The 22,488-nt window shown below is 47.5% G+C and overlaps 2 protein-coding genes across 4 annotated transcripts in view; one reads left to right on the top strand and one right to left on the bottom strand.

Moving 5' to 3' along the window:
* Positions 1–2,792: 2,792 nt before the first annotated feature.
* Wwox (WW domain containing oxidoreductase) overlaps positions 2,793–22,488 on the bottom strand; it is a 563,473-nt gene continuing 543,777 nt past the window's right edge. Inside the window, exon 9 of the mRNA XM_046435189.2 lies at positions 2,793–10,127. Coding sequence (XP_046291145.1) covers positions 10,002–10,127 — 126 coding nt within the window. The 3' untranslated portion in view covers positions 2,793–10,001. The remainder of the gene's footprint in view (positions 10,128–22,488) is intronic.
* The window catches only part of LOC124086722 (uncharacterized), a 51,524-nt gene continuing 39,778 nt past the window's right edge, over positions 10,743–22,488 (top strand). Inside the window, exon 1 of one of the 3 annotated variants that reach the window (XR_009225918.1) lies at positions 10,743–12,482. The gene's annotated coding sequence lies outside the window, so the exon portion shown is untranslated. The remainder of the gene's footprint in view (positions 12,483–22,488) is intronic. The other 2 variants (XR_009225917.1, XR_006849896.2) reach the window with 2 other exon arrangements.

The following is a 22,488-nucleotide window of genomic DNA, read 5'->3' as shown; positions in this document are numbered from 1 at the left end:
TGATAAATAATTGAAGAGGAGGCGCCTGACCTGGCGGCTGCGGGGGGCGAGGATGGGGCTGGGGGAGGAGGAGGACGCCCTGCCAGCGACAGGAAGAGTCATTTACAGTGGCAAGGAGGTAAGGAACTCTCTGACTCCCGGGGGGCCTGGGCGGCTCAGATGTTCCCTCCAATCCACGCTGATGCCTTCCTGCTCTGCCAAATCGACCTGAACAGCCCAGAGAGCTGCACGGCCGCACCTGTCAGCCCCAATCGGTGCTGCGGAAATTTTGTTAGGAAAATAGATGTACTGAGATTCAATTTTTCGATTGTCTGAAGGCTTAATTTAGTGACCTTGGAAAATGTCTCCTAGAGGTGAGAGAAGAAGCCAGGAATATATGGGGGGTGGGGGTAGGGGAAGGAGGAAGGGGTTTCCCTGGTAATAGGTAATTTGTTTACTCTCATTTCCAGGCCTCTTTGGAAAGCCATGAGAATAGTCAGATAGCGGCTATCATTTTCTTACAAAAGTCAGGTGGGTGAGAAGAAAGAGAGAGAATGAGAAACCCCTGGCCATAATGTACTACTTTCCTAAGAGCAATAGGCTTTTAAGATACTAAATGTGCATTTGTGTATGTGTTTATATGTATACATCTCTCCATATGTGTATATATTTATATATTATGAAAAATCTGAGACTCTACAAAAGGAATGAAAATACTATAATGACACCATACAGCTGTCATCCAGATATAAATCGGCCTGGGAAGTTGGCAGGGCCCTTTCTTCGCCATCTTGTTCCCCAACTGCCCCACCCCAGGCCTCATGTCCTCTCACCCCTGCTGACCACGCATGCCGGGGGGAACTGGAGGTGTCTGCATTACTTTAATGCTGAGCTTTGCTCCAGATGTAACCCAGGCACCACCAGCATCATTTGACAAAACCACGCAGGGGCGAGGCCAGCAGGAGGGGAGCTCTGTGGTTGGCAGTTCTGATCCTGGCTCCAGACCTCACTTGCCATGGGGCCCAGGGACATTATCAACCTGAGTCTTGGTTTCCTTAGGCTGTGGGGGTGGAGAGTGGGGGGTACAACTCGTAGGCATGAATGAGTCATGATCCCGGAACTCTGGCACAGAATCTGGTAGAGGAAAAGGGAAGGGGGTGATGGCTACGTGTGTTTCAACTTGACTTGCAGAAGTGCCCATGTCTTGATTAGACATGATTTCTTGGTGGTCTCTAGGGGTGTTCTGGGTTGAGATTGAAACAGGCTGCCCCCCTCAGTGCGGGTGGGGCTCCTCCAACCTTTTGAAGGCCTGAATAAAACAAAAGCTGAGAAAGGAAGGATGCCCCCCACCTCAGCTGGGACACTGGTGTCCTCCCGACTTTGGACATGGAGAGTGTCTGTGGGCTCTGCAGACCATCAAATGCAGATCCTGGACTTCTCGGCTTTTGTAGTCATGTGAGCCAATTCCTTAAATCTAAACCTACATGATCTATAACAATATGGACACCTCTATCTCCCCTCTTTGTTCTGTTTCTCTGGATCCCTGACTAATACAGATGGTCGTTTTATACTTTTGCTGTCCGAATGACCTTTAAATCGGACCTTTAAATCGGATCTCTAGAAAATGCTCTGCCCCATGGATTGGTAAGCTATTTCTATAAGGAGCTAAATGGAAAATACTTGGGGGTGGCCGGCTTACTCTCTGTTGAAACTACCTAATTCTGCTATTATACCTTGGAAGTAGCCAAAGACAATAGGCAGGAATTTGGCAGAACCTTCTTCCAATAGCAGTTAATATCGAGAACCAGGCGGTTGGTGGATTTGGCTGTGGGCCATCCTCTGATACGGATCAACATTTCTCAAGATGTAACCCAGGCACCACCAGCATCAGAACCCCCATGATGCTGGTTAAACATGCAGATTCTAGGGTCACATCCTGGATCAAGTGAGTGGGAATCTTTGGGATGGGAGCTGGGTGCTGAGGCAGCCATTTCTTTGAGGACCTCTGCTTGTCTGCATCAGAACCTGTGGTCCTCGGGAGGCCTGAGAGCCTGGGAAGATGAACCAAAGCCTCGAGTCCCATCGGCTTGGAGGTGATTGGATCTCTCCCCACTCCTGACTGGTCTGAATGAGTGCCCAGGGTGCTGTGGACACTGTCGCCTCAGCTCACTGACTCCTGCAGGTCTTTTTGCTCTCTTCCTGGGCTCAGGACTTAGTCCACCGACAAACAGAATCCAGCCTCTGGAGGCTCAGAAGAGGGGACCGGGGAAGGGATCCAGAGAAAGAAGGCAAAAATGGAAAACTTTGGGGACACAGGAGCAGGAGGGTGGTGGTGGGTAGTGAGAGAGCAGGAGCTCTTGCCCCCAGGGGCTTAGATGCGCCCCATCCCGCCATTGCACACACAGAACTGGAGCTAAGCATCGCCTGAGGCACTCGAGGAGCCGTCTCCATCTTACTCTCACAGAAACCAACGAAGTAGGTTCTCTGATGGTCCCTGTTTCTCCCTCATGCTCAACAGGGATTTTAACCCAAGCAGTTAGTCTGCAGAATATATAGGATGTTGATTCTCACACCACACATTTCTCACCACAGCACCATTAAGATGAGTCAGGTGAACCCTAGTTTAGTGAGGATCAGCTGCTTGGAAACCACACGGGATCCCCTCCCCTTGTACTGGAACACCGAGAGAGTCCCACTTCACAGCAACAACTAGCAAACCTAGTCCTGGTGCCGCTGGCTCCAAGCTCATTCTTGTGTGGGCCTGGAGCCTCACAGCAGCTGTTCCTCTAGCCCTGGACATAGAGCAACCCCCCCCCCCAGCTCCTTGAGCCTCCCACCAGCCCTGGGCAGAATGGCAGGAAAGAGAGGCCAGGGGTTAAATCGTGGCTCTGTGACTCCCACCTGTGGCACTTGGGCAAATTCCCTCATCTCTATGATTTTTCACTTCCTCCATTACAAATAAGGAGAACCACTTCTACATTTTAGGACTAACACAGGGTGCACAGTGAATGAGCATTTTGAAATGCTGCTCAAAAGATGGCTATTTGAGTGGCTCCATTATATGGTCTCAAATTCAGTTAAGTCCCAAATTGCTCATTCATAAAATAGAAATAATAATAGTGCCCACTTTATAGGGTTGCAGAATCAGCAACAATGATGGTATCAGCAATGAACACCAGTTCCCTGCACATAACTGGCTTATAATACACCTCCATAACTAATAAAGGTCATATCATAGGGTATGGCACATAATGACAGCATTAATTATGTTAATTGTTAATATGTAAGTAGGTGCTACTGTTTGGCACACAGTAGAACACTCACCAATAAGATTGTTATAAATTAAATTAGCGTATAGTTCTATATTAATGCTGGCTAAAACTGCCCCATGCAGTGCTGGGCACAGGGTGGCTATCCTATGGAAAGTGGGTCACAACCATGGGGACAGCATCAGGACCCAAACCCGCACACGGCGGGCACCTCGGCAACCTCCATCCTCCCTGCTTCCTGCTTCTCTGGCCTCCTCCAGGGAGAAGGACGGTTTCTGTTGTGCATCCCACATTTCCAGGCCCTGGACTGACATCCATCAAAGGCCCTTCTCTCTGGAGGTGGCTCTTTGACTGTCATCCTCTTTGCCAGGGTGACAGGGAACAGCAGCCAGGCCTAGACTCCCCAGGCCCCATGGGTGGGGTGTTCAGATTAGATTAGCTGGCATCCCTCTGCCCTCCTGTCACTTGCTGCCTCCTGTCTGTTGGCACGGGTGTCATTAGGCCTGATGGCCCGAGGAGCTAACGCAGACACCAGGCTCCCAGTAGGCCAGGCCTGCAGCAATCTGCACCCAAGGACACCCAGCAGCCAATTCCCCTCTTGACCCGACACTCCCACTGCACCTCCATCCCTGGCCCTGTGAGCCAGCCCAGCCCCTCAGCCTCATCAATCCAGCACAAGCCCATTCCTAGCAAGGGGGCGCGTCCCGGGGCCTGCGATCACAGCAGTGGCTGGTGCACAGGTGTGGTTTCTCCTGCTTCCAAACCAAGTGCTTTCTGTCCTGGGGCCTCCCTGCTCTGAAATGGAGCCAGAGGTGTATTGGAGGAATGTGGGAGGACAGGACAGCCCTAGGGAGAGAGAACATACCTGGTCTGTCAACCACACAGCACCAGCACCTCAGCATCCTCAGGGAGTGACATAATTGGGCCTTACTTTCCTCATCTGTGAAATGGGCAGGACCAGCATCTTCCCTCCAAAGGCTCCTCTGAGGTCACAGAGCCCAGTGCTTGGCCAGCGAGTCAGCTCTCAGGGCTCCGAGGGGTCAGCAGTTCAGCTCTTCCTCCAGCTCTCCTTTCTGTGGAGGCATGTGTGCTTTGCAGCTGGGGTGCAGCTGAGACGCTGCAGCCCCCAGAGGGTCCGGCTGGGGTCCTGGAAAGGACCATGGCTTTTTGACTAGAGAGAATGGGGATCAGATCCCCCAATAATGCCGTTTACCAGAGCTCTCCGACTTCCCTTCCACCATTAAACCACGGGGATGGGAGGAAGTGGGAAGTGGAGCATTTGAACCCAGCCAGCTAGTCCTGAGGAGGGAAGGAAATAACTTATCCAAACCCGTCACCCCTTGTGTCTGGCCACAGTAACCAGGTGCTCCCTGGTTACTCCTCCAGCTAAAGAGAAAGGAAGAGGACAGTCGGGAAACACTGAGACGTCACACCCCTTCCCAGGGTCTGTGACGCTGGTCTGGGCCTCTGACCTCACACCATCCCTCCACTGTGCTCCGCGTGGTGGACTGAATGGTGGCCCTCCAAGATACATGTCCCACTTCAACTCCCTCCAACTTGTGAAAGTGACCCTAGAGGGAATTATGTCTTTATAGATATGATTAAGTGAAGAATCAAGATCTTGATCTGAAGAATCAACAGGGTAGGCCCTGAATCCAGAGACAAATGACCTTATAGAGAAAGAGAGGAAGGGACAGAAGAGGAGGCCATGTGACCATGCAGACAGATTCTGGAGTAGGATGCGGCCATAAGCCCAGGATTCCCAGAGGCCACCAGAAATCGAAGGAAGCAAGGAATAGATTCTTGGCTGGAGCCTCCAGAGGGAGCGCAGCCCTCTTAACACCTTGATTTTGGACATCTGGACTCTAGAACCTTGAGAGAATTAGTTCTCTTGTTCTAAGTCCCTAAGTCTGCAGTAACTTGTTATGGCAGCTGTAGGCAGTGACTGCTCTAGGATTCAGGATCTGGACCCGCAGGAGACACTCATGTTTGCCGCAAAACTGAAGGCAGCATCACAAACCAAATAATATTTCACTACAATAATATGGTGGATTTTTCTCTTTTTACATGTCAAGATGAATATGTTAAGATCTATGATGAGCAAAACACCAGCTTGGAGTAAGGCCACGATCTCACGTCCTCACCCTGATCCCAGCCCTGCTGTGATTCAAGTCAGCTGCCTGCTCCCCGTTCCCCCAAATGGCCCAGAGATAGATAATCCTGGTTTACTCAGCTGGGGACCCAGAGGGTCATGAGTGAGGTCTGCATGGGGCTCCTCTGAGACTCCTGGCTGGGGGCTGGGCCATCCTGAGCTGCAGGGACCCTGCTTTCCTGGCCCGTCCTATAGAAGCAGCCGGTGCAGTAGGAAGAAACTGCTGGATTTGGGAACCTCAGTCCTGCTCTGTGACCTCCCTGGGTGTCAGCTGTCTCATCTTTTAAGTGGGACTGATGGGCGCCTTATCAGGAGCTCAGGACCACCTCGCTCCTGGTCTGTCCGGTGAGGACAAGCTTAGAGAGAACAAAAAGGGCCCTTAGATTCCAGTTATCACACTGCCCTCCCGCTGCTGTTCACCACTGGAAACAACAACAACAACAAATAAAAACAAAAGCAACTAAAAATTGCTGCCACAGGAAATGCGTGACTGCGTCTCTCTACCTCTTCAGTTCGCATCCAAAGCGCCTGCGACCCCCAATGCTTTGCTAGTCTTTCCCTTGCACCCAGAGCCTGGTCTGATATACAGCAGGTGCATAATAAATACTGACCCAAGGAGTGATTTGGGCTTGGATGAATGAATGAGGAAATGGATTTCTAGATTTGATGAACTAACCTTGTAAAGGACCCTGGGCTGACTCCAGTAAATCAATCAATCACACAATTGGGTCAATAAAAGTTCTGTCCTCATTGGTCATTTTGTTATCATTAGAAAAACTGTCCATAAGTAGAATTAAACATTTGGATGTGTCTGTGGGTAAGAGTGGACTGTCCATCAAAATATTAAATTGAAGTTGAAATCCCAGTGACTCCTGAGGCTGAGGCAGGAAGAGCCCAAGTTCAAGGCCAGTCTCAGCAACTGCACGAGACCCTCCCTAAGCAATTTTGAGAGATCTTGTCTCAAAACAAAAAAATAAAAATGACTGGTGATGTGGTTCAGTGGTTAAGCATCTGTGGGTTCCATCCCCAGTATCCCAAATAAATAGATAAATAAATAGGACTGGGGATGTGGTTCAGTGGTAAAGTTTAATCCTCAGTACCAAAAATAAAAAATAAAAAAAATTTTGAAAATAATGTTTAACCTTTACATAATTCTAAAGATTGTTTAAAAGCAAACAGATTTTTAAAAACTCTTATTTCAAAGTTTCAATGAATAAAAAGTAAAACCAAATGAAATGCTAGAAAATAAATTTAAAAAATTGGATCTGAAGGCCAGAAAGCTACAGTGAAGAAGTGCAGAAGTTCAGGGTGTCCAGTCCTCCCTCAGGGCCACAGGCCAGCTGCACTAGGCCAGCCTTAAACACACCTGGGCACAGACATGTGCGTGCGTTCAGATAAACTCCTTGGCACGGGGCCACATCTGTTTTCCCAAACCATGTCTGTCACACCCCAGGTGAGGCTGTTATTAAACATTTGTTGAATGAATGGAACGGCTCTGGATTGCTGTGATTAGGCAGACAGGTGACCGCTCTCTGTCCATAGCGCCTGGAGATGAGGGTCACCACGGTGACCGTCCAGGCAGCGATGGCTCCCATTTTTCTGCTTTAGGAACACCTGCCTCTTATTCCAACTTGGAATGGTGGGAGGCATGCAGCCCTACACCCCTTCATTCACACAGGCGCTGATACAATCAGTGAGCCCCTCCCCAGCCGCGGCCCCCCCAGGGCCCAGCCGCCCCAGTTGTAGAATGCAAACATCTGGCGGCATCATTAAGGCGTTTCTATACAGCGCCACCCGAGGCCTGACCCTGGGACCATTTCCACCATTAGATTTGAATGACCTCAGCAGCAGGGCTGAAAGGCCCGAGTATTAATTCACAGAACCACAAGCTCAATTTAAGATTTAATTTGAGATAACGAAGAGCGACTGAAAGTGTATTCAAACTTCGCAGCGTGCAGTGAAAGGCCTCTCCCTGTTTCTCAAGTTGAATATGAATCCAGGATTTCGTTAACAGATTTATTCACAAATTTACCAACAACGTGAGGGCCCCTTTGCCTAGTCCCCCACTTGGCTTCTTAACAGAGTCTTTTGGGGATGTCTTAGTTAGTAACCCTTTCTTCCCCTTCCTGATTTACAAAAGGCTGCCCTGTAAGGATTGCCTTCCAATTAGATGACATTCCTGAAGAGGAAACAGGCTTCCCGAGGCGTCTCCCCCAGTGTCCCGTTCCCCTGGACTCCTTCTTCAATATGTCTGTCTGTGGAGTAGTGGCGGTGATGGTGAAGCATGCAACTCGGCCCTGCAGCGGGACTCTGCAGAAGAAAGTGTTGGAAGGAACCAAAAGCACGTGCTGCCTGTTTGGAACACTGTGCCTCTGGGTTCTAGTGAATATCTAGACTCTGAAGATTTTTATTCCTAAAACACTCCAAACTCTGATGGGAGGTGGGGATTTTAGTTGGTTCAAGCAGCCCTCCAGACTTCAGAGAGTTTGTTTTGATATCTAAAATTCCTGCTGAAGCTTGGTTTGGACTGATGGTTTCCTTTGGATTGAGGAGTCTGAATCTGTGCTGCTATCTACTGAGCACCTATTTTGTGCCCGGCACCATGCTGCATAGTGTTTTCTGCAGAGGCCAGAACTCAGGGTTACACATGGGAAAGAACACTCGTGCTATCAACTCAGCAATTCACATCAAAACTCACAGGGGCCCACTGCTGTTCTTGTTTCCTTAGCAGTTAGACATAAGCGGCTAGGGGATTGTGGGTCATCGAGCACCCTGAGAGCCTAAGGCACTGCCAGGCACATTGTAGTTGTCACGGGAATGGAGAGACTACAAGAAGAAAGTAAACAGTAAGAAAAACATCTTACTTACATTAGTTTGTTCCTTCTCTATTGCTGGGTCATCACTGCCATTTTATTAACACTGGTGCCAAATGAAGAAGAAAAAAAAATAAGTGCCCACTCCATCTCAGAATGCACAGGCCCAACGTTGAGTTCTACACTCACTGATGCCAAGGCCTAAACTCAGAATCCTCACCAGCAATGCCACAGAGATAGCTCTGTGGGTGGCCTGACTGCCAAGCTCGGCTCATTTCACCCAGGAACCTGATGCGGGTGAGAGGACAGAGAAAGGAGGGTGAGCCGCCAAGGCTGGCTGGTGGGCTGGGACTCAGGAGGAGACCCAGGGCCTTAGGGAAATGAACAGCGGAGCGCAGTGGGCCAAGTCCAGACCCAGGAGCTTCACCAACACAATTTCACTGAGTTTGCAAAAACAGACTTCCACTCTAGGGCTGAGCCCACCGAGGAGCAGAGAGATTAAGTGACTTCCCCAGGAACAATCCGCTAAGGAACCAGGATGTGAGCCAGCCTTCCCCAGCCTGCTCTTAACCCACACACATAACCTCCACTTCATACCTCCTCTCTCCAGGTTAATGGATTTCTGCCAATATTCTCACCTACACTTAAACAACCTTCGGAGTTAAGTAGCACTGGCTCCATTTCAGGGAAGAGAAGACAGAAGCCCCAGATGGTTACCGACTTGATCAAGGAAGCGAGTTCTGGGGGAGGAGACGGCCAGCGCTAAGCCCCACTTCTCCCTCCGCCCACTCTGCCTTTGCCCTCTTCCTTTCACAGGTGCAAACTCAAGGACACATCCTAAGGCATGCTCTGCACCATGAACTTCCCCTCCGAGTCACCTTGCTGGAAAGCCCAATGAGAACACTGCTCATTTCCAGGGAGAACTTGTAATGAGAACCCCTGGGGTGATCTCAGAGGGGAGCGAGCACCCCAGGGGTACAGGAAGGCTTAGACCCAGCCGAGGTCCTGGGATTTCAAGTGGAAACCTGAGAAGGCAGAGATAGCTCTTCTGAGCATGGCCAGTTCGCCTACACACCAGACTCATCCACAGCGCCCACGAGTGCGGGACTCGACTTAACAGGGGCTCAACTTGAACTACTTGTTGACATAATTAGTCCTGGCTCCAAGCAAGAGGTTCTGTAGCCAACTTGGCGTGGGATCCTGAGTTTTGATTGGCAAATTTGAAGCAAAGTTCAGCCAAGTTCTATATCTATTTTGTAGCGTGCCGTATGCACATCTAGAGGGGCCAAGTCTTCCGATAGATTTCCAGTTTTATGGTGGTTGGTAGCTGAAGATATTAGCTTTTTAAGGAGACAAATGCTTCTGGCAGGCCCATCTGCACTAGGGATAGGAGAAATGCCTTCGGGTTCCTCCAAAAATTAATGTAATAAGATGCATTAATCAGAATTCTATCAAATCTCTACACTTGGCCTGGGCTTACGAAGCAATACTTTGAAATTGCAGTTGGCTAAGCTTTCTTATTCTCTGAGAATGGGGGAAAAAATAGAACAGAGCGCATGTTTAAGAAAAACTGGCAACAGGAAAAAGGTTTAAGCAACTTTTAATTCCTTAGCTCCACTGGGGACTGCTGAGGGTTACGGAAGATGTGACCTTTGTATTTCCACAAACTTACTTCAGACTGTGGGATCAGAAACAGTTGGTGAGATCCTGAGCCAACATGGGGCTGGTGTGGGCAACGGCTCAGGCCTAAGGCATTTACTTGTTCATTTTGTCTAACAATAACTTCCTTCAGGACTTGCAGTGGGGTCTCAGCCATTTCTTGCCTTCAGATGTTGGTAACCAAGGTGAAAAGATGCACTGGAAGCTGAAGACGAGCTCATGGTCCGGAAGGACTTCTGACTTGAAGATGATCTCCTCCAGGAACCAAGAGATAGGGAGTCACACAATCAGCATGAATGCTGCCTCCTTCACAGTGACAGTGCTCTTTGAGATGACACTATGCATTTTAAAGTGACATAGCAATGCCCCAAACATCGCACTGCCATTTGGTCATGCTTTTAACATGACATAGCTACATCTGTATTTACTATTAAAACTCAGTACCCAGGAGATGCATTTTTTTTTTTTTTAAGACAAAGGGCCAAGCTTTGGTGGAAACACTTTTCCCCCTTGTATCAAAAAAAAAAAAAAAAAAGTGGCTCCTTCTTGTCTGGTAGGCTTCAGTAATTGGCAGGATTTTGAGTAAGCTCTTTTAAGAGCTCTCCGTTTCTATTTTCACATTAAACACACTTGCAATATCTATTAAAAGCACAAATACTGAGGAACACACCAAGACTATCAATGAGCTTACATGTGGAGCCTTCGAGAAGTCAGGAGAAGTGGAGAGAATATTTGTGCAGTTTTATTTCTTGGGACTCAAACGTTGAAAGGAAAAAGGTTACCCTCTGGACTCCTATACCTGCCCTGTGTCAGGGGCCTTTGACATCACCTCTGCATCTGAGGGTTTATCAGAAGGGGTCAAGTTCAGGGTTTGACTGAAACAACAAGCCCTGGACTTTGCCTTCGTTTCCAGGAGCGTTTATTGATACGCTCGAGCCTTGGGAGAGCCCAGGGGGGAGACAGATATTTCTGCCATGTTTTGGCTGGGACCTCTCAGCTTTACAGTCCCAGGATGACTGAGCAGCACAGCAGGAAGGACACACAAGGTCACCTGGGAACATCTGAGAGAGAGCAGGGCCACTGAGCAGGTTTGGGAGAGAGCCTCGGGCCCTGAAGATACCTTGGAAATCATTCTCAAGGTCACATTCGGACAGACAGCACCAGGTATGTGAGCGTGGACCCACAGGCAGCCGGGCAGCAAGACAAGGGCCACTGAAGCACTGGCAGAGGGTCTGCGTGCAACTGCCCTTGGCCTCAGACAGACTCACTGCACTTCCAAAGCTCTTTCACTTCTTTCCAAAAATCTTAAAAGGACAGGAAGGAAAAGAAGGATCAAAACCCAGGGGAAGAAAAGAGAGCTATAACTCAGCTGAAGTCTCTCCCAGAGCTTCCCCTGTTCCCATAAATGTGTGTTTTGGATGAAAGTTTGTGCTCTGGGCAAGGAGAGGATCACAATCTGAGATTTCACACTGTATCTGTTGGTCAGCATCCTGGCAAGAGGCCGACAGTACACTCAAAACGGGTAATGCGAGCAGCATTTAATAGAGCCACTGTTTTCAGGGATCCCTGCAGGGTTTAAGGAATCTGGAGGCTTGAGGCAGTGTCCTGGGGTTAACAGCAGGGACCCATCTGCCCTTGCCAGCTGCACGGAGGGGACCTGGTACAGAGGAAGGGGCTTCACCCTACCCTGAAGGGAACATGTCTGGGCACTGAGTAGCCTGACCTTGTTTTGCTCAGAATTCCAGTTGGCATGGACTATTGCTCAATCCAACCTGAGAAAGAGAGGGCAAGAGAGCCCGTTGAAGATGGGCCCCTGGGGCAGGGCTAGAGGCTAGAGATCTTGCGGTGCATAGATCCTACAGGGGGTTTGTGAAGATGCATGAGCTCTAATGTTTTATACTGGCATCTCATGTCAGGAGGTATTTGAAGGCAGAACTTTTCCCAGAAAAGATGTGCTTTGGACACCCCTAGCCCAGACATACCCTCTGGCCCTTCCCAGGTCTAAGGTGGATGACTTCTTAGAAAGAGCAGGTGTAATTCACAAAACTATAAACGTGCGCGAAGGGCACTGGAGCTGTGTCCAGCCCTCGCTGTGCTCCTCTGGGCCTGTGCTGTGTGCAGAGCCAGCCTCGGAAACAGAGGCTTATTTAATTTTTTTTCAAGACAGGCCACCTTGGGGTAGTTTTATCTAACAGCAGGCATAACGGACCTAAGGGCTAAAGGAAACCTCTCCTAGTTTTTGAATATAACTCATTTGAATGAACATGGACAAATGTGATTATTTTTTTCAAGAGTTTTAAGAAAAAGGAGACATTTCATGCACAGGATAAAAAAGAAGAAGAGGAACAGGGCAAATAAAACTCCCGCAGGACGCATGCTCAGGGTCACCACGCGGAAGCCCGTTGTGCCGAGATTCTCTAGGACAAAGGGAGAGAACAGCTTCTTGGAAAGGGAAGCAGAGGCCACGGCTGGGCACGGTCCTGCTGTGAGGCGCTGGAGATCGGAGCCTGGGTGCCCGGTGCCAGGCAGTGTTAATAGTGCAGGTCTTCAAGCAAGAAGGTGAAAAGGAAAACTCACACAAGTCACAGCGGGTGTCGTAAACCCAGAGAGGTAAGATCGCCTGCAGGATTGGGGGTGGGGAGGCTGCCTCTGGAAGGTTCCGATCCTCCCCGTTTTCTAATGTAGATTAATGGCTTGCTCAGTCGAGCAGCCACAAACTTGCTAAATGTGCTGACCGCTTGAAATTAGCAAAGGTGGCGGCCAAGGAAGGACGGAAGACATAAAACGAGCTGAATCCGAGTGGGCCTCACTCACTACGGCCTGAGATATGACAAACAAAATGAGCACCGACAGAGAGCGCGCAACAGGTCTCGGGAGGCTGAAAACAAACCCAGGATGAGTTACAACTCCTCACTCCATCTCGGAGGAGGGCTTGGCTGTGGGGATGAGACCTTGGGATCCCAACAGGTGCCTTCTGAAGACGCACACATGTTCTGGAGCTCGAGCACGCACACACGTGTCCCCATGAGCCTGCCTGCACACACGTGTGTTCCTGAAAGCCCCAGCGTGGGGGAACCACATGGGCATAATTGCATCAGTTTCTGATCAGGACAAAATGTGTTTCCCCGGAATCAAGAGATGACCATGGGCACTGGCACGACTCAGCCGGAGTGTGTTACTCCGTCCTGGCCACCACCCCCTAAGAGCATGAGTAGCCCATGCTTGAAAGGTATTAGGAAAAGCACCGTAGCGCTGTGCACCTACAGCCTAGCAGGGAAGGAAAGGGAAAGGAGCCCGAGGAAAAGGAATCAGAGGGAAGGTCTTGAGGGCCTCAGACATCTCCAGGAGCTGGGAGCCTCCCAGGCAAGTTCTCAGTGAAACCGCTAAGAACCAGGGTCAATGCTGCAGGTCAGTTGGATGTACTGAATGCTCTCTTCTTAAAAACTATCAATATGGAAAAAAAAAAAAAAAAAGATCTGCATGTAAACATAAAAAACCTCACATGTTAGTATTTTCCTAAAACTAGATGGAAATCAGAATTTAGCACAGATTTATCTTAGTGGATTCTTTGGTTGTGTGTGAGACTCACAACAATATATTCTTATGTTTGATTTTAGTTTCCTATTTTTAAGACACATTCAAAATTGAATCAAAATCTTTTTAAAAAATGGGCAATTTTAAGCAAAGTCACGTGAAATCATAAGTATCTTGTATCTTTTTTTTTTTGAAATTTTTAAATTTATAAAACATTCATTCATACAGCCTGTGGCCCACTATTACTGATTCTGGAATAGACAGGGCTTGGATACAATTTTGTTTCACAAATCTTTTCAAGAAGTTGTTTGAAGTTACATGGGGTCATGATACCTGCTATTCCAAATCTACATAAATACCGGGGTGTCCTCACTCAGTGACACGAAGAGATGGCCTGTGGCTGGGCACTGACACCTCTGTGAAGTCCACACTCACCCAGTGGGCACTGCTTTAACATTCCCCAGTCCCTTCAGTGTCACCCTGCCTCCTTTGAAACTTGGCAGGAAGTTGCCATGTTGGGACACTCAAAGGATACCCAGCTCCTTCATCTGTGGCCTGGGCTGGTGCCTGATGTATGTTGGGCCCTTTGCTGGCTGGGGGCCTTGGGGTCCCCAAGATGATGAGACCCAGTCCTTTTAAAAAGCCCGATGGCTTTGATGAAGCGTATTGTGACATTTTATTGAATAAGCACTGCCTGTCAGGCACCACTCCTTTAAAAGCCCATTCACCCCTCAAAACCACCCCACCAGATAACTCTTATTATGGCCTCAAGTCAGAGGAGAAGATGAAGGCTTACCAAGCCTAAGACGCTTCAGCAAGAGTTATGAACAGAATGCTTGTTTCCTCCGGAGTCCAAATGTTCAAGCCCTAGGCCCAGTGTGAGGCGGTTAGGTTCAGATGAAGGGTCCCCGTGAGGGAATTAATGTCCTCATGAGAAGCGAAAGGGACATCAGGGCTTGCTGTGCGCCATGTGAAGACGTAGCAAGAACCTGGCTGTTTCTGAGCCAGGAAGAGGTTCCTCACCAGGAGCCCCATCTGCCCACGGCACCTGTGTCTTGGACTCACAGCCTCCAGAACCCTGAGAGATGCCTGTTGCTAAATTCACCCAGGCTCCAGCAGCCTGCACTGAATGACTACACTCAGTACATATGGAGGCAAGGTTCAAAGCCAGCTGCCCTGAATCAGCCTCCCGGGACAGCTCTAAGATGGTGAGACCTGTGTCAGGAGCGTGTGGAACAAGTGATTATATGAGACGTCACCCATTCTGGTTGGTTGGTATCTACTATTACCAAAAAAATGGCAGTCACCCCACAGAGAGGCCAATGGCAAACAGATGCTTCTAACTCAGCCTTGGACGGCAAGGGGGTGAAGAGAGCTAGATGAGAGGCAGGTGTGCCCACAAGCAGCCCAGAGAAGAGAAGTCCAGGCAGAGGGCATATCTGAGCAATCGTGTGGAGGAGGAAAGAGCAGAATGCAGACGTTAGGTACCTGTAATCAGTTCTGACCCACTGTGAGAACTGGAGGAGGTGGATAGGAGAGCTTCAAGAGGAAGCTGAATTACCTGAGCATTAGTTTGCATCGAATCTAGGAACTATTAGATATTCAGTTGCAAGTGCTGCATCGAGTTTCCTTGAGGTCAGTCAACATTTATTAAGCACTCTAGATGGCCTTTGAGAGATTATAAAGTGAGCATGGGGTTTACGGTCTAACTGGAGGATTGGTAGCTGCAAAACCAAGAAAAATTGGTAGAAACAGATACACGTCAGCCTTAGGCTATTTGAAAACCTTTAAAACTCTCAGACATGTCTGAAGGCCACATTTATCAAACCCATGTAGACCCAGAGTGCCCACCCTTCCCTGTGGTCTCAGGCTCCTGATTCAAGCAAGATGACAACAATCTCTCTTTGGACTCCTGTCCCTGGGGTACCTCCAACACCAATTTTTCTAATATCATCCTTACTTTCTCCAAAGCTCATCTCCTATGTTAGGCTGGGGCCTGGAGAAAAGGAGGATTTGCCACATGGAACTATAGCCAATAGTCAAAATCCCTGGAAAGGATTGGTGCTGAGTGTCTTATCCATACCTTTCTACCATGCTCTGTGTTTTAGGGGATGGGAGTGACCTGGATAGACTTCATCAATGGGCTCTCTTGGTCTTCAGCTTCCAGTTAGATTAAGCCAATGGGAGACAAGAGCAAGAGGCCCAAGGTGGGCAGGTATGTTGCCCTGGTTCTCTCCTGGCAGGCTTGCATGGAGCTGGCGGTGACCCCCAACTAAGGTTCCATTGCCTCTCAAGATGGTCACCTCTATACCACAGTGTCCTTCTTCAAGTCCCATCCTCAGGGGTCCAGGAACTGCTCCTCTCTCTCCCTTCCAGGTCAAGGAGTGGCACATCTTTGCTGTAACTCCCCTAGGGTGTTGTCCCCTGCACCCCGCTCCCACCTGGATAGCTAGCATCTTCCAAACCTCCTAATTAGAGTGTGCCATGTTTCCTGTGGCACCTGGCATGTCTGCACAGCTTGAGAAGCAAGCAGAAGAACCCTGGACTCATGAACGACACTTGGTGTTCCCTAAAGTGATCAGGAGCTTTATGCATTTGAAAAGGGGAAAATTATAGGACGAAAGGAAAAAGAAAGTGAAGGTAGTGGACCTAGCGGTGCTGACTGAGGAACAAACCCTCAAGGTGGAAATTAATTAATAAGTAATACCAGAACTTTTCAAAGTGATTTGAAGTTTTCCTGATTGAAAAGGAGAACTGAAAGAGAGAGAGAGAAGGAAGAAAGAGAGAGAGGCACAGAGGGAAACAGAGACAGGGAGGGAGGGAAGAGAACAGTAGACAGAGTGAATACACACAGTGAGAAGTCCCAAGTGGAATTCTAGAGACACAAATGCACTAGCAGATCTAATTCCCAAAAGTGATTTACCAAACCCAGAGAGCCTGTGGCCCACGGAGAGGACAGAGAATCACGAATTCATCAGCAATCGTGGAATTCTTTAAAATGTGCACTGTGTACGTGCACGTCCACATAGCTACACGTTTGGTCAGTCGCAACTCAGAATGTCAAGCACAGTGATTTTTCCAGACTGAGCTGCTGAAACCCGCCTGCAATTCAGAACCAGAGAGCAGCCGGTGGCCATGGCACTGGGTGCTGCTCTCTTTCCTTGGCAAAACTCCCCAACACAGAGCAAGTGACTGAAAACCAGAGAAGCCCCTGACGTGTCATAAGTTCCCCGAATACCAGAACCCGTGCTCTGCCGGCCACTTTCTAAGTGTCTGAGTGCCTAAATCCACCAGGCGTTGCTGTCTCTGCTGGCACTAGGACAACATGGCCGAGTGCTTGTGTCTGGATCTTGTGCCATCATTTGTCTTTTTCTCCTATGTAGTTTTTTTGTCCCCTGCATAAGATTTGTCTCCAAAAAAAAAAAAAAAAAAAAGGTGCTAGTAGAGTTACTCCTTCAGAGGGGAGGAGGTCGACTGTACAGTCCTACCTCCTTCTACCCCTGACACTGCAGCCCATGCAAGCAGACTCAGTGATCAGAGCTGGACGTCCTGTTCGCATGTCAGAGGGACAATTCTCCAGTGCCACAGAATTGATGGAGCACCATATGGTGTCACTGAGAAATGCCTTGCCAGGTTCTGACTATTGATTTATTTTGCCAACAATAAATAGGCCTTCAAGAGTGCCAGATGATACAGGGGGTTCCCATGACACTTCTTGGGAAGTTTTCTACCCAGATATGCCATATTTGATGGCTTTTTCCAACCTGCCAGCATGTTGTCACTCACAAATGTGAAAAACAACTGTGGCTGTGTGCGTGCCACAAACTTGGGCTCACTGTACAAGGCCAGCCTTGTGACGGCAGAATCTGATGTTCCCAGGGCACACTCCCCTTAACAGATGGGGGGGTTGCTGCCAGTGAGCTGGGAATTAAGCTGGGTTCTGATAGGAGTTTCTGGAGGCTGGCAGCACCAAGGCAGCAGGTGTCCACTGCTCTGGAGAAGAGAACTAGAGGCCTAACGGGACTGTGGAGGTTCCTCTTCCCCTGGACCCGCTGGTTTTGGGCTCTGGAAATCTGCATAAGGGTTGGGAGATTGCCAGAAAGCAAAGGAATGGAGATCACCGTGCTTCCCTCTGCAGGGAAACATGTTCTGAGTATTTTTCTGGAGCTGTGGGATTTGCTAGATGGACAGGACACCAAGAGTCCCTGGAGGAGAACTCACCTGGAGGGGAGCGAGGACTGTGAAAGAAGAGTCCTCTCCAGGGAAGAGGGACCATGAAAGGACAGGTGTGACTGAGCTATCATATGTGGTGGTCACACCTTGGAAAGAGCCACCCAAGAGCTTGCCCGAGCTCAGACAGAGAGCGCTCTGATGCACAGTGCACATGACCGTCCTCTTCTTTCTCTCGTCTTTCCCAACACATCTTCAGCAGCACAGGAAGCCCAGGCAGCCTCATATGCAACCCCTACTTCTTTTTCTAGAAGCAGGAATGGCCCATGGTTCCAAGCCAAAAGTACTTTTAAAAAACCTAATTTTTAAAAAAATTTTTTATTGTGGGAAGAGAGAGCAGCTAGCTTCTGTTCTTAAGCTGCAAGTCAAGAAGTGATTTTATTTTATTTGTACCCATCAGGGAAGCAAATTATACCAAGTACAATTTTTTTTTTATTCAAACAGTGTTTTTGTTTTTTCCTTCCTAGCATACTACAATGGATTTTAAAGTTTCATTTGGCTTGGCTTTGGTCCCTGTTTCCTCTTGAAAAAATTGATATGTAAAAGGATTCTACTCAGAACCCACTGCAAGTGATAAGACACATGCTAAAGAAAGTCACCTAGGAGAAGATATAGGACACTTTCTCATGGGACTTGAGATACCCTCCACGAAGGGTGCTCACCAACATCTCTCGTCTGCAGGGCTTACCATCCACAGCTCCTTAGCTAAAGTTGGTTTGAAGCCTGCCACCTTGGGGGGGGGGGGGAGCGGCATAAAACTCACAACGATAATTCACAGGTCCTGAGAGTTCTCTTAAGTACGTTTAGATCAAGTGAATGACATTTCCCCCTAACAGGAGCCTTGGCTAGTGGCCTAACAGGAATTTGATGGCTTCACCAAGCCATGCAACTATGTTATATATATTCAAATGAAGCACAAGCTTTGCAGTTGATGGACAGACATGAAACAGCTGTGTAGGCTGGTGGTCAAGATCCCACACCAGGACACTGGGAAAATTAGACACTTTAAACCTCAGTTTACTCATCTTCGAGGTGGAATATTAATGTGGACTACTCAGGTCGAGTGTGAGGTTTTACCGGGATAAGTGTTTGGCTTATGTAGGAAGTTAGAGATGAGGGCTGATTTTTTTCTGTTGGGAGTTGCATTTCAACCAAGGAAGTGTTGATGAAGAGACCTTTGCTACCCACACCCACGAGGAACTCCCAGCTGGTTATGGACTGTCCTAGAATATGAACGTCCTTCTGCGACATCAGTAATTCATAGACATCTGCACTTTTAGGAACCATGAACTTAGTAAACACATGTTGATTAAATGCCACTATGAATTCAGTAACACTCTAAAAGGAATTTCCATTTTTGCATGCCATAACATCATTTTCCCACATCTTTATCTACATGCAAGACTTATTATTTATCTAATCTAGGAAATGATACTTGTAGCATGTTGAGGCTGAAGAAGCCTTACAGGAACCACTGGGTTGCAAAGGAATCCACAGTACGGAGGGCTGAAGTTCTGTTATTAGGAAGGACCAGTGGTTTGGGTCCTGGCTCAAAAGAAGGGAGGTATATAGGATTTGGAGGCGATTATGATCCTTAGGCCAACTTCCATGGGTGCTAAAATTGTATGTGTGGGAGTGTTACTGCAGGTCCAAGTTGGTTAGGCCTAGGCCCTAGAAGGTTCTCCAAAGGGGATGTCTTTGGGCTAACAGGACTCTGGGGAAAGATGGGACATTTGAACAAATTGACTTTAATTGTGGAACAAACATGGGAAAAAAAAGAGAGAGAGAGAGAGGGAGAGGGAGAGAGAGAGAGAGAGAAAACCAATCTCTAAAGTAATTAAACTGTCCAATTAAACTTTCTGCAAACTGGGAAGGTTCCATATCTGTGCTACTCGTGTGTAGCAACTGAGCACTTGAAACAGGGCTAGTCCATGCAACTGAAGAGGTGACTCTTATGAAATTTCATGCATATTAATCCATTTACATTTGGACAGCCACGCGTGGCTAGTGGCTGCCATATTGCTCCCAAGTTCGCTCCAGCCTGTTAGGAGAGCTTCTGATGATGTCACAGTAGGTAGTTCCCTCTTTCTGAGAATCAGCTCGTCCCTATTAAAGGCAGGCACTCTTCAATCTAAGGAAATAATTCTTTCCAGAAGCCATAAAATGTTCTTAGATGAAATTAAGTTGCTTTATCTTATGGCACCTTGCTTTTGCCACATTTGAATCAGGTTTTAGCCACTGCCATTAATTAGGAGCAGTGTCGAAGCAAAAACATTTAAAATAAACCTGGGCCCTGGATGTTAAAGCTGTCATTTTTTACATGGCCTCATGATTCAACGATTAATGGACCTTAAAACAATCATAAAACATCAAGGCCCTCTCTCAGGCTTAGAAGAACAAGAATAGTTTCACTTCCATTCTAGTTGTCTTGTTTTAAATTCATTGGGTGTCACTGGGCTCTGTAAACACTTTTAAGTATTTTGACATTGTGCTATGAGATGCTGTTAATCTGTTTCCTTCCTGACCTTCATTGGCCAGCAGCATCTTGAGACTTAGTGGAAAATGTATGAAAAACAGCAAGGATGTACCCAGTGACATCGATTAGGACACAATAAACCTAAATAATAGCTATATTGTGCAGATTCCGATTCAATAAATGAACTCACCAAAAACTAAGCATCTAGTTCATGCCAGGTACTTGGCGGGTACTTGCATATAGATCATGCTTTGTTTGTATAATCTGCAGCATAAACATTTGGGGTCTGTGTCTGTGTCCCCCATTTAATAGATGAGCACACTGAGGCCTGACCATGAGGTTAGTAAGTGGCAGAGGCGGAATTCAAAACCATATTTTCTGATTCCCTCTGAAACAACCTTTCTTTTCCAAGATACCCCTGCAGGATATTAACCTTTTGGTGAAGGCGGGTGGCAGCCTGCATATTTCAAAAGTGGATAGGGCAATGTTTCCAGTCCCATATTCTCTTCCAGAACTCTCTTGTTGCCCCATTAAGAGGTGGAGTCTGTTTCCTCCCCTGTAAACCCAGGCAGGTCTTTGTGACTACCTGGACAAACAGAATGCCAAAACATCAGGACTACATAATTTCTGCAGCTAGGTCACAGGAGGCAATGCAAAGAGGCTGCCATATTGTGAGGAAGCCAAATTACATGGAGACAAAGTGCAGGAGCCCAGGGGGGAACCCCCAACAAAGGCCTCAGCTACAGTCAGCATCAGCCCCCCAACGTGTGAGTAGACAGTCCTCAGATGCTCTCAGCCCCCAGCTTTCAAGCTGCCTCCACTGATGCTGATTGGCACAAACAAACTACTCCTGAACAACCTTTCTGAAGCTCCAGATTCATAAATAAAAGAAAAGTTGCTGTTTTAATGCATGAAATTTGGGGTGGTTTGTTATGCAGCAGTTGTTACTGGAACACAGTCAGACTTTAATGAAACTCTACAGAAATAGGCAAATGCCTTAATTCCCTCATCAAAGATGTCCAGTGGCTAGATGATGGGTTCCTGCAGAAGAAATCCAGGGAGGAAAAAGATAAAGATTTTGGCTGTAGGGAAACACTGAGAATTTGGAAAGCTTATTATGTCAGGGAATTAAATGGAACATTTGAAGGAGAAGAAAACAGAGTGCCTAATGAATATACCACAAAGTTCAGATTTATGGGATTGTACATTTATTGCTTTGACTGTTAAGATCTATCTAGAGTCTCCAGTGGCTTTGTACTAATTCACGAGTTTGGCTCTAAAAGATTTCCTGACTAAGTGGATTCTCCATTTCTGTCTCTTGGGCGTATAGGGTGGCACTGGAGTTATTCCACAATGTTCAGAGGATGAGAAAAAGTTCTTGACGTGCTCGAGAGGGTCCCCAAAGACAGGACATTTTACTCCCCCTTTTCACAGTTCCTGGCACTTTTTCTGGCAGTTTGGGGAAGAACCAGAAGAAAAGCCGGATATCCTAATGGAGACACAGCCACTCTAACAGTTTAAAGGAGGTTGGTGCAGGGTGGCAGTGACTTCTATTTGGCACTCATTCACAGGCTTCACCATAATGAGGAGTGGTTATATCCTAGCAGTGAACAGCCTAACAATCCAATGTGGAGCTCGCCCTTGCCTACCCAGGTGACCCGGGTCCCCGTCATCTTGTGTTCCACTGTCCCAAAGCACTGGGAAATGCATCAGGTCTCCCTCAAATACACTTTCCTTTCTTGGTTCAAGTCCCTTTGCTTACCTTGAGCATTTCATAGTCTAATTCTCCAGTTTTGTCAGTGATATTCTTAACTTTATTTATATGACACATAAATATTTTTATTTTTAAGATGTGTTACAAATATCAGAAGAAAAAGGCATCTTGCATGAGCTTCCTAAACACAGATGAGAGGCATCCATAGGCATGAGGAGTAATATTTAAGTCTTTCAGGAGCTGTTACTTTTAAAGAAATTTAGATTAATTGGGCTGCTTTTAAAACCTGTGATGCTGCCACGGTTACATCCTTAGAATCACAAAATGCCTAAGGTATAAACAGGATTTTTTTTTCCTTTTTATTGATGGCTGTGAATTTTCTCTGCACACCTGTACTATCAAGGTAACTTTTGCCATAAACAGCATTTTAAAATTATCACATAAAAAACTATCAAGCACTAAATTAGAAAAAAACAGAAATTTGAAAGTGATAGTTAAATTTATGAAGCAATTCTGCTACACTCAAAGGCTCATTGCTTGACATGTAAAAAAATTTTGAGCTGCATGTAAGACCTGGGTATGAATTTCTCTCCAGTGGGGGAACCACAATCCTCACCAGGCTCCTAATGAGAGGAACATGCAGAACAGAGGCGCTGCGGATG

Source organism: Marmota monax, unplaced genomic scaffold, assembly GCF_021218885.2.
Source record: "Marmota monax isolate L192 unplaced genomic scaffold, Marmota_monax_Labrador192_F-V1.1 WCK01_AAM20220418_F8-fsc00024, whole genome shotgun sequence".
In the NCBI taxonomy this organism is placed as follows: domain Eukaryota; kingdom Metazoa; phylum Chordata; class Mammalia; order Rodentia; family Sciuridae; genus Marmota; species Marmota monax.
This window is presented reverse-complemented; position numbering and strand designations above follow the sequence as displayed.